Source organism: Metschnikowia bicuspidata, assembly GCF_001664035.1.
Source record: "Metschnikowia bicuspidata var. bicuspidata NRRL YB-4993 chromosome Unknown METBIscaffold_7, whole genome shotgun sequence".
NCBI lineage: Eukaryota > Fungi > Ascomycota > Pichiomycetes > Serinales > Metschnikowiaceae > Metschnikowia > Metschnikowia bicuspidata.
The window spans coordinates 312,051-323,212 of record NW_017387737.1 but is presented as its reverse complement, the minus strand read 5'-3'; the positions used below and the strand labels follow the sequence as shown (position 1 = coordinate 323,212).

Genomic DNA, 11,162 nt, shown 5'->3' with positions numbered 1-11,162 from the left:
TGTTGGGTTTCATGAAGGAGTTAAACATGAGGAAGTCCGGACAGCGTACGTGCAAGAGAAGATTCGCGAAAACAAGATACAGGTTGACTATGTTTCTACTAAAGATAACATCGCTGACATGTTTACGAAATCTCTCGCGCCCGATACACTTTTGAAGCTCATTAAACTCAGTGGAATGAACGTCCATGATTGGGGGGAATGTGAGAACTAGACGCTTAGCCCTAATTAATCATGTGACAAATGAGACATTAAAGTTCGCACCACTTACCCGGAACCAAATAGCACGACGAGTATATGAAGGGAAGAGAATTCCCTCTAGAGATCTTTTTAGAAGGTCAGTTGACACAAAAGTGGTTTTAGTTTTTCCTAAATAAAGGTTTATTTCCACACGCTAGTACATCATGTCGAATCCGATATCTCAACTGTACCAGTTGGGAACCACTTGTGGACAGGACATTGAGTTGGAATATCCTGTACTCAAGCAGAAATACAAACAGTGATTCCACCAGCATATATCTCCCGGTACACTGCGCCCCACAATTTACGGAAGCACACTTTTCTTCACCCATGTCTTCTGCAAATGGCATCTACTCAGGGGACCCCAATGGAAACTCGTATTTAGCATCCATGCCAGTACCACCCAATCCTACAAATACTGCACCGCCAAGACGACGTACAGCTCGAGACTACCAATTCGGAACGGCAATTGGGGAAGGCTCGTACTCGACTGTGTATCTGGCGGTAGACCTATACAACAACAAGACCTATGCCGTGAAGATGCTCTCAAAAAAGCACATAGTTAAGGAGGGGAAAATCAAGTATGTCAATATCGAGAAGACCACGTTGCACCGTTTGGGAGTCCAGCACCCGGGAATCGTGCAGTTATACTACACATTCCAAGATGAGCTGAGTCTATTCTTTGTCCTCGACTTCGCCGAATATGGCGAGTTGCTCTCGATCATCTCCAAATTCGGCTCGCTTCTGGAACATGTGCTGAAGTTCTACATGCTCCAAATCTTGGACGCTGTCAAGTTCATCCACCTGAAAGGCGTGATTCATCGCGACTTGAAGCCGGAGAATATCTTGGTGGGCTACGATTTCAACTTGAAAATCACTGATTTTGGTGCTGCCAAGCTTTTGGGCGAAGACGAGGATGGGGCTGATGAAAAGATTACCTACGACTCCGTCAATGATCATCCCCAACATGGCCGCCAGGAACGCAAGGGTTCTTTTGTTGGCACAGCAGAATACGTCCCGCCAGAACTTCTCAAGTACAATTCGTGTGGTTTCGAAACTGACATCTGGGCCATAGCTTGCATTCTTTTTCAATTCTTCAACGGAGTCCCTCCCTTCAAAGGAACAACCGAATATTTGACTTTTGAGAAAATCATAAACGTAAATTATTCATACAGGGAGCAAGTGCCACTGGTGGTGAAAGAAATCATTGACAAGATATTAGTCTTTGAGCCTCTGAAGAGACCAACTATTCCCCAGATACAGGCTATGCCATGGTTCAAAAATGTGCCTTGGGATAATAGAGAGTACATTTGGAATCGAAAAGTTCCTAGATTCGAACCATACACTCACACAAACTCCACAATTACAAGCCCGCCTCACTTAAAAACTGGAGCGAATAGAAACTACAACAAGTCGAACTCAAATTATCAATTACACTCCCAGATTCTGAAATTCGACAATTTGGTGCCGTCTTTTGACAGTAAGTCGCTGTACGTACCTGCGACACGCTTGAAAAAGGGGTTTCTGCCTCAAAGTGCAGCTTATCATCAGAGCTCACAGAACATATCCAATTCCTCAAACATACCACCACCCATGAAAAATGAGGTAGGTCAATTCATTCAAGAATCCCATTACAGCACACCCCCTCCACAAGTACGTGGCCAATTTACACAAGAATCCCATTACAACACACCCCCTCCACAAGTACGTGGCCAGTTTGCACAAGACTTCAATTACAACACACCTCCTCCACAAGTACGTGGTCAATTTAGACAAAAGCAAAACCAATCCCCTTTCAAGCAGATGCCTCTGGATCTGCATCGCAGTGATTTTCACATATCATCAAACATGCCAAAAAAGCCCCCGTCTATGCAAATAAGACAATCCCCACAAGTTGCGCAAGATCAGACACCGCAGCAGTCAAATTCATACATTGCTGCGCAACAAGCAACTGCATCTTTGGCTCCGCTTGAAAGATCTCTCGAAGATTCAAAAATATCAGATAAGCCAGCTTCGCCCGATTTCAAAAACTTGAGAACCAATACAGCTTTTGCATCTTTTCAAAAGCCAAGCAGCACAAAGGCTAATATCCCAACAAAAACTCTAAGCTCTGTTCCTGATCAATCGCACGTATCTTCGCGTCAGCATACAAAAGCATTGCCTACCAATCCCACGAAACAACCCAATCCAAGATCCAGAGAGCCTGTGATTGTAACAATCAAAGAAATTACCCCTTTTTTGGATCCAGATGAAAAGATCATCAAGTTAGATTGTGTCTTGAAACTGATCTTGAGCAATAAATTAATCGACAGGAAGCCAGGCAGCCTAGATGACGCAATCATCGAAGAACTCATCGAAACGCATCAATCCATTCTTGACGAAAGGATGACGCCAGTGATTGCTTGTGTTTCAAACAAAGCCAAAGTCTTCCTCATTGACGGAAACTTGGATGTCATGAGAGTGGACTTGACGGCTAATAAAGGCGGTGATTACCTGATGTATGATTATGAATTTGAAAGTGTTATTGTTGACGATGATGACAATAACTTCACGAGCAAGGAGTCCGAGGAAGTTTTCGGCTACCTTATTTTGGAGTTGATAAAAGAGGGAGGGGATCTTATCTTCTTGAAAAGATTGAACGAGGCTGAGAAATCAAAGTATACTACATCCATCAAAGTCATTGGATCAAATGGTGCTGTAATGAAGATTGGCTCGAATTTCGGATGGATCGACTGTCTTATTTGGGCCAAAGAAATGGTTGACAAGAATTTGAGAGGTCGAGTTGTTCAAGAACTGAGCAATAAGATCTTGCCACCCGAAAGACAACCTTCACCATTTAAGAAAAGCTCCAGCCCGAATCCAAGTCGCTCTAGCTCCAGTTCAAAGGCCAAAAGTAAGCCAAAGACAAAAGCTGGTTTGAAAACAAAAAAGAAAGCTTCAAACAGCGAGCAAGGCTCATCAGATTCAAAAACGGCCTACAACAAATTTGCATACGCCGCAGCTGCAGCAGCTCATCGATGAATTCAAAAACAAAGAACTACGCGTGTCCCACAACGAACTTTTTCCTCTATATATATATACATTCATAATATGAGTGTTCATTGAATTATTTACAGGGTTTTTGAATTTCTGGTCACACTCCTAAATGCTTTTAACCAATCTTTATAGTAGCACTTTTCGGAAAACACCTTGGCTGTTTGCTCCCGAACGATAGACTCAACGTTGGCTTCATTTGCTACCCAATTCTCCACACTTACGCAGCGTGAGTACTGGTTATCTAGAATTTCATGAGCATTTTTGAGAGCATAGGGATCAACTCTCAAATCATAGTTCTCATTGATGGTGGACTCTTTTGACTTTGCTTCTGTTCGAAGGCCTCTGGCAAACTCAGCACAGAACAGGATAGCCTCAGATCTTGCTTGCCATTGGGGAACAATTTCTTCGGCAAAATACCTGTCACAATCAGTGGTATTGATTTCGTTTAAATGCTGTCTGATGGTATCATCTGATGCAATCCTGGATAGGCGGAGAAATGCCCGGATTCGGGAGCTCGATTCGCAATTCTCGGGAGTGAGAAGGGAAGATGATGCAGCAGTGGTTCCATTTTCCCTCAGTGTGCCGAGCATCTCAGGAACGGAGTTCTCATTCTCCATGGTAGAGAAGAGCATTCTGGACGGAAAGAGAGCGATGTAGACTTGAGTGACAAGCTGAGAAAAGGTCGTGGAGAAACGCTGGGGTAAATTTAGGACGCTCGTGTTTTAATTGATACGTCTAGCAGTAGTTGTGACAATGCCGTATTGCGATTGAAAGGCTGGGCTCGAGTCCGCTGATTCTTGGTGCAGTAAGATCTGTTCGATTGAAGCGCTTCGCAATTCTCGCCACTGCGACTGGTCGGGTTATGAGCTTACAAGGCCGATCAATCTTGGGGCTCTCAGTTTTGGGCCTGGCATCATGCACGTCCAGTCGGCTTGCGGTGGTTGGGTGCGTAGCCACTGCTCTCAAGTCACACGAGCCCGTGAGAGGTACCATTTTTTTTTTTAAAAAAAAACTGAGCAGCACTGGTTATTAAAAGCTACAATGCTCATAATCCAAAAATTCTAAGTGTTTTTGAAAGGGGAGAAGCTTGCCTCCATTGGACCCAGGTTTGATTGGAACGCTTGGGCTCGCTTCAGTAGGCGCACTAAATCTGGCACCTGGCCCTCTCTCGCACCGCGTGCCCGCTGTCACGCTACAATAGTTCCTATCTGCTCAGGTTTCTCTCTGATCCAGTCGACCATCAAGCCGCGCAAGCACTTTTCTCTGAAGATCCAGAGAACCAAAGGCAAAACCAAACTCGTACCTTTTTGTGCCTTCTTTTGCGGATAAATATTTAAGCTCACATTTTTCGAGACGCAGCACTATGCCCCCCCAAGTGTCGGAGTCAGCCATTAATTATGCCGCCGTCTTGGCCTGGACTGCTCATTTGGACCGTTTGAAATCGTCCTTCGACAAAGTCTCGGAGGATGCTAATCTGCTGATGGAAAGGACCTGCTGGGCAGAAGAGTTATCTATTGGGATCCGTGTGATTCGCAACTATGCCATGCGGACTTTGGCCGACAAGTATCTCTCCGAAGATTCCGTGGAGCTTCCGCCACCTTCGACTCTAGTGCTTCTGGTCTTGAAAGACCTGAAGCAACAACATCCTGCTGTGCCTCCATCCGTGAGTGTCGAGAAAATCCTCGAAAATTTGGACAAGCCGCCCAAGGAGATCAATGCATTGGCACAGGACGCGACAGTCTTTGAAAGGCTTTATGCTGTTCTAAAGAGTGCCGTATCGAGGCTAGTGGACACGACAGAACTCACAGAGCTGGATTTCGATTCCGTGTTGTCGAAATTGCTAGCACAGTATCTTTCCTCTCAAGAGGCCAATTTGACCAGCGCCAACGCATTCGAGGGTCTCGCGTCGGAAACAACTACTTACATGAAAGGAGACTCGCCTTCTCTATGCGAATGGAGGGATGTCTTTCCTATTTTCAAGTCCTTTCTCGAGTTCTTAGTTGAGTTCTCGACAGCCCACCCCTCCTCTGAGGATTCGAATAGATTGCATGTGTCGAAATTTCGGGAGAATGGCAACAATTTAATGACCAACACGTGCTACCCACAGGCAATACAAGTTTACACCGACGCGATTAACATGTGTGATCACACAAGTCGTTCTCATTTGCCGCAACTATTTACAAACAGAGCCATTGCTTTTATTGGTCTTAACTGCTTTCGCGAAGCAGTTTCCGACTTGGGACAAGCGCTCCAAAATGACCAGACATTCGTACCCGCGTGGGCGCAAATGGGCTACTGCCAGTTGTATTTGGGCTCTACCATTATTGCGTTGAAGTGCTACTTGGCAGCGCTTCGTTCTTTGTCGGGAGAGATATACCCATACAACTTCCCGAAAGATGAAACACTGAGAAAGGAGTACACCGACGCAAGAGCTCTGACCGTGATGCCTCAGTTTGTTCAGAAATTAGTCTCGTCGTTCATCCTAGCACTGAAGAGAGCTGAGCAGCAAAGAGAACCAGCTCTGGCCATTCACGAACTTACAGCTAAAGCCAGGGCCATCTTAGCTCGACTCAGGTCGCACGTTGAACCCGAAGATTTGAGGTTTTTGTCTTACTCGCCCGATCCAGATGCAAGCTCTCTCCAAGCGGATGCCGTACGTGCAGATACAATCAGGCCAAGTATCCTAACACCTGATGTGGCACAAGATATCTTATCTAGCTCGAACGTCGAAGCTTCGGCAGTTACAATGTCAAATGTTCCTCGGGCAAGAAGCAATATCCCTGTTCCATTTATCCCATTTAGCGGTCGGAGCCAGAGCACAACCGAGGCTGCTGAAACGGAGACACCAGCTGAATCCCCAATTCTTGCGGGTGTTCCAGGAAACATACGAGGTTTTCTCAACACATTGGGTAATGTGGTGGGGGATGCAATGCAAACATTTCCTCCACCACCTCAGCAACCTCCAGCTGAGCAGAATAGACAAGACACTGATGGTCAGAACTCAACAGAAAATGGCCCCGCTACTACACACGAAGATAGAAACAGTGCCAATAATCCTGATCCTGGCCAAGCAAGCAGCCATATAGCGAGAGCGCTTTCGTCGGTCAGGCAAGCTCTCAGAACGGCCCAATCGAATGCCGAGTCTCCAGCGGGAAATAGGCAGAACACAGGTGGTGGAATGATTGACGCATTGAGACATCAGCAGGCGGCCCTAGAACGAGTGCTTAATACCAGAGGCCCCAATTACCGGCCAAATTTCCCCGCCGGCACGGTTGTTCAAGGGGAAGGTCCCAATCAAGGAAGCATCAACTTGCCACTTGGTTTGAGCAACATCAGGGTTGTGCACTCAAGTCCCCGCGTCCCGACTACCTCTGTTCCTACCCCACCAGCTGCACCTACACCTGGGACTAGTCCCACCTCCCAACAGGGCCCACAAGCTGCAAGTCGAAGGAGCCCAAGCGTAGAAGACACGGAGATGCCCGATGCCCCGGATGTTGACTAGAGAGCCAGCGGGGACTCGCTAATCTGTGAGATTAAGTACATTACCATGGCGCCCGGTTGTGGCTATGTTGTCCAATTCCATAAGCAGTTTTGCGAGGAAGTGGAGGGCAAAACGAACTCAGCAGGAAGAACATTCCTTTTCATACCTACAAATACACCGTGCCCTCTGAACAGTGGCTGTATGATATAGGTGCACTCGACCCAGGTAGCCGTGCGGAGTGATAAAACCCAGACATCCGGAGCAGCTTGCGCCTCCAGCGATAAGATAATCTAGAGCGCCTTGCGGACTCACTGGGAGAACTCCACAAACATGGCCGGTTTAGAACAGTCCCTCTTCCAGCTCAAATTCACAGCCAAGCTGTTGAACAGGCAGGCGTCGAAGGCCGCCAAAGAAGAATTGCAAGAGAAAACCAAAACGAAAAAGGCGTTGATGCAAGGCAACAAGGACATTGCGCAGCTATACGCCCAGAATGCCATAAGAAAATCCAACGAGCGCGTGAATTTGTTGAGATTGGCATCCCGAATCGACGCGGTGGCCTCCAGGGTTCAGACCGCGGTCAGCATGAGGTCGGTCACGGGAAACATGACGACCGTCATCAAGGGCATGGACAAGGCGCTCCAGACCATGAACTTGGAGAGGATCTCGGTGGTCATGGACAAGTTCGAGAATCAGTTCGAGGAATTGGACGCACTGACCAACTACTACGAGTCTGCCACCAATAACGTGAATGCGCTAACGACGCCACAGGAAGACGTGGACGAGTTGATGAGCCAAATTGCCGACGAGGCCGGCATAGAAATGAAGCAGGGGTTGAACGAGACGAAGGTGGACATTGTCAGTCCGCCCTCGGCCGTGAGTGAGGAGAAAGAAGACAGGCTTGCAGAGCGGTTGCGTGCGTTGAGAAATTGAGTGGCCGCCTGGCCAAGGCTGGGCCAGACGTACTTGTGGCGACTCTGCTTGGCGCTACGCTGGATGTGCTACGGCATGGAGAGGGAACTTAAGCAATTGCGAGTTGGGCCCCTGTTTCGGGATTGCTTGTGCATACAGTGCTCGGTGGACCCGAGACGGGTCCGGGGGTCCTTTGAATGCATGGGTTATAGATGCTCATTGGAATAAAAAACAGGGCCCTCTAAGTAAGGGCCCACCAAGAAAAAAAAATTACAGGGCCCACCAAAAAAAACCCAGGGCCCGCCAAAAGCCAGCACGCCCGCTGAAACCCAATAGGCACCATAAAAAAATGCCCAGGCCGGGCCCGTGAACTGTAAAGTAGCGGGTCCGTCTCCGAGAACGGCCTTGGTGCGAATTGGCCCCGAGGCACCGCCGGGCCCGCCGCAACCAACCGTGGTGGTGCGAAAAACCCGGCCCGCGCTGTCCAGAGCAACTCGGCACTGAAATAAGCTTGGAAGCCCAGCAACCCCACTCGGCCATTCGACAGAAATCCGGGGCTTTCGGCACGCTTTTGGGGCGGGCCCGCAGGCCCTGACGGCAGCCGCTGCTTTCCGTGCCCCGCCGCTCGTCCCGTCGGCGAGCCCTTGGGATTATTAATTGACCCCCCATATTTTCGGGGCCGCTCCAGCGCGGAAGCGAACGGCCATGTCCAATGATATCGCCCTGTGCCCGTATTAGTAACGCGGCTCGCAACCCGCACGTCATCTACGTAGTGCACCCAGCACCCCCATCCGCTCGCGGCTGGAGCGGCTCGCACCCAAATAAGCCTGCCCTTTCTTCCTGCTTTGTTTTCCCGACCCCCAGATACAAAGACCCAACCCCCGTTGTTTCTCTTCAAAATGCTTGCTTCCTCCTTCAAGACCGTCGCCCGCCCCGCCAGACTCGCGTCGTCCATTGGCGCCGTCAGAACCAAGGTGTCGTTGCCCGACTTGGACTGGGACTTTGGCGCCTTGGAGCCTCACATCTCCAGCAAGATCAATGAGATCCACTACACCAAGCACCACCAGACCTACGTCACCGGCTACAACCAGGCCATTGAGCAGCACGCGGAGGCCAAGGCCAAGGGCGAGGTCAAGAAAACCATCGAGTTGCAGAAGATGATCAACTTCCACGGCGGCGGCTACACCAACCACTGCTTGTTCTGGAAGAACTTGGCGCCCGCGAAGCAAGGCGGCGGCGAGCCTCCTGCGCCGGAGTCGGCGTTTGCCCAGAAAATCAGCGAGCAGTTCGGCTCCCTCGACAACTTGAAGGCGCTCACCAACAGCAAGTTGGCCGGCATCCAGGGCTCCGGCTGGGCGTTCATCGTCAAGAACAAGGAGAACGGCGGCCAATTGGAGGTCGTCACCACCACCAACCAGGACACCGTCACCGGGCCCCTCGTGCCTTTGGTGGCCATCGACGCCTGGGAGCACGCCTACTACTTGCAGTACCAGAACGTCAAGGCCGACTACTTCAAGGCCATCTGGAACGTCATCAGCTGGAAGGAGGCCGAGAAGAGATACACCGTCAACTAAGTCGCCGTCCGGGAAGCCCCGCACCCGCCCGCGTGCTGATCGGCTCGCAATGTATAGTCTAATATTTATTCTTCGCCACCGCCTCCGCCGTAATCCTGTCTGCCCGTGCTCACACCGAAAACAATGCAGACCCAAGCACCGACGCGGCCTGTCGCGCGTCCATGCTCTCTTCGTCACCTAGCTCTCGGACACGTAGCCTTTCCAGCTCCTCTGCATTCTCGGTAGATAGACTGCGGAACGTTCTCGACGACCACGCGTCGCCCATCTCCGCCTGGGACTGGTGCAAATTGTGCTTCATCTGCGTCAAGTTGTCCCTGTTTAGCCGCGACAACCCCCCGTTGGCATCAATGATTCGCACGTCGACACGGATGTTCTCCAAGTGCTTGAGGAGTTTGCGGTGCTGGTCAATGCGAGCCAACGAGAACAACTTGAGGGTTCTCTGGAACTTCTTCTCGTAGAAGCCAATGGCCTCTTTCCGCTCAAACATCATCTCTCCCAGGATCCTTTTCACTTGCATGTTTAGACTTTCTTCTGCCTTGGTCGCCAATTCGAGAGAACTCAAGGCCTCGTCCACTTTGATCGGGTCGAGCGAAGACTTGTTTTTGATCTTTGTCGCGTTGAGATGCTTGCTCCTGGTTTCAGCTTGGGCCTGGAGAAGCTCTCTCATGATCAAGTGCCTGTTGGTGAGGGCCTCCTTTATCTCGTAGAGGTTGTCGACCAACGCCTGTGTGCCGTCTCCCAAGGACCCCATATCGCTGATCAGTTGGAGTAAAGCAAGCTCAGATTGGATGTGTGCTACATTCGAGAGCTTTTCCCACATATTCTTCATGCCCGGGTGCACGGTCTCGAACTGGGCAAGCCCCTTGAGTTTGGTACTCAACTCCGCAATGAACGATGCTAGCTGCTTGTAGTTTCGCTGGTTCTTCTCCAAAGCTTTGTGCAACTTCATGCCGGAGGTGTAGGCAGATTTGATCATCGGCCGGAACTCAGCTAGCTCTTGGTACGGGTCGTAAGGTACAGCCAACTGTTTCAAGGTTTTCCTCAAGAACCCACTGGCCACGGTGGACTTCCGGTTCGAGTTTATGACAGTGTAACCAAAGTCATTTTCAATGAAGTAGACAAACTCCTCGTCCCGGACAAGAATCGGGTTGTGGGTCACGCGGTTCATCCATTCTTGCCACACGTACATCAATTGCTTTTTTTCGTCGTCCCCACCGGTGGGGTACGACGTGCGGGCCAGTGGGATCACCGGCACGAAAACCTCGAGGTTTGAAACCAGCAAGTATTTGTTGAAGGCCAAAACCTCGCTGTATGTTCTGCGGATACTGGTGTATTCCTTTTGTCTGTATTTCAGCAAGCCATTCACGGTTGCGTCGAAGCGCAAGATTGGATTCCCAGGCTTGTTTTCTTCAATGGCACGTAGCTTGAGTTTGATTGTGTATTTGTCGTTGAAGCGTTCAGGGATCAACCTCATCAATTCCTCTTTTACCAATTCGCCCGTGGATGCTTGCGTTGCGCCTGATTTGTTTGACGAGCCGCCTGATCCTTTCAGACCATCAGCGCTCCGTATAAGCCTATTAGAGGCGTTATCCTGGTCATTGGGATCATTTTCACATGATTCAAAATCACCTTGTGCACTGCTAAAGTGGGCCACAGAACTTGTCACGTCAGCACTTCCACTGCCATAATCTGACTTGACAAGTGGTGGGGAGTGCTCGGGCTCTGCAAAAGGATTGTTATTTTCGAAATCATCGGGATCGTAAGAAGCAGCTGACGCCATTATAGGGTTCGAAGTCTAGTGGGTTATTGGAAGAAAAGTCTGGTTGGGCCTGAGGATGTGGTTTTGGTGCTGGTGCCAGAGTTATGTGGAGGCACCACAGCCGGTTCAAGTCCGCGCAAGAGCCTAATCTAAGCCCTCACACGGA

At 49.6% G+C, this 11,162-nt stretch overlaps 6 protein-coding genes across 6 annotated transcripts; 4 read left to right on the top strand and 2 right to left on the bottom strand.

Moving 5' to 3' along the window:
• Positions 1-666: 666 nt before the first annotated feature.
• PKH3 (protein kinase) lies at positions 667-3,258 on the top strand (the record flags this gene model as incomplete). Its single annotated transcript, XM_018855343.2, has 2 exons — positions 667-3,115; positions 3,173-3,258. Coding segments are annotated over 2 exons (2,535 nt in total), but the record flags the coding sequence as incomplete, so codon positions are not given.
• Positions 3,259-3,281: 23 nt separating this feature from the next.
• On the bottom strand, positions 3,282-4,261 carry METBIDRAFT_33448 (uncharacterized protein). Its single transcript, XM_018856301.1, has one exon. The coding sequence runs from the start codon at positions 3,888-3,890 to the stop codon at positions 3,348-3,350; it is 543 nt and encodes a 180-aa protein (XP_018709782.1). The 5' UTR covers positions 3,891-4,261; the 3' UTR covers positions 3,282-3,347.
• Positions 4,262-4,645: 384 nt separating this feature from the next.
• Positions 4,646-6,307, top strand: METBIDRAFT_18941 (uncharacterized protein; the record flags this gene model as incomplete). The annotated part of the gene is made up of 1 exon (XM_018854824.1): positions 4,646-6,307. A coding segment is annotated over one exon (1,662 nt), but the record flags the coding sequence as incomplete, so codon positions are not given.
• Positions 6,308-7,084: 777 nt separating this feature from the next.
• On the top strand, positions 7,085-7,684 carry METBIDRAFT_46494 (uncharacterized protein; the record flags this gene model as incomplete). Its single annotated transcript, XM_018858049.1, has 1 exon — positions 7,085-7,684. One exon carries the CDS (start codon positions 7,085-7,087, stop codon positions 7,682-7,684), a length of 600 nt encoding a protein of 199 aa, XP_018709780.1.
• An 878-nt stretch (positions 7,685-8,562) lies between these two features.
• SOD2 (superoxide dismutase) lies at positions 8,563-9,237 on the top strand (the record flags this gene model as incomplete). The annotated part of the gene is made up of 1 exon (XM_018858060.1): positions 8,563-9,237. The coding sequence occupies one exon, from the start codon at positions 8,563-8,565 to the stop codon at positions 9,235-9,237; it is 675 nt and encodes a 224-aa protein (XP_018709779.1).
• Positions 9,238-9,346: 109 nt separating this feature from the next.
• On the bottom strand, positions 9,347-11,059 carry VPS17 (retromer subunit; the record flags this gene model as incomplete). Its single annotated transcript, XM_018858424.1, has 2 exons — positions 10,852-11,059; positions 9,347-10,743 (listed from the first exon to the last, which is right to left on the bottom strand). Exons 1-2 carry the CDS (start codon positions 11,015-11,017, stop codon positions 9,347-9,349), a joined length of 1,563 nt encoding a protein of 520 aa, XP_018709778.1. The 5' UTR covers positions 11,018-11,059.
• Between the last annotated feature and the right edge of the window lie 103 nt (positions 11,060-11,162).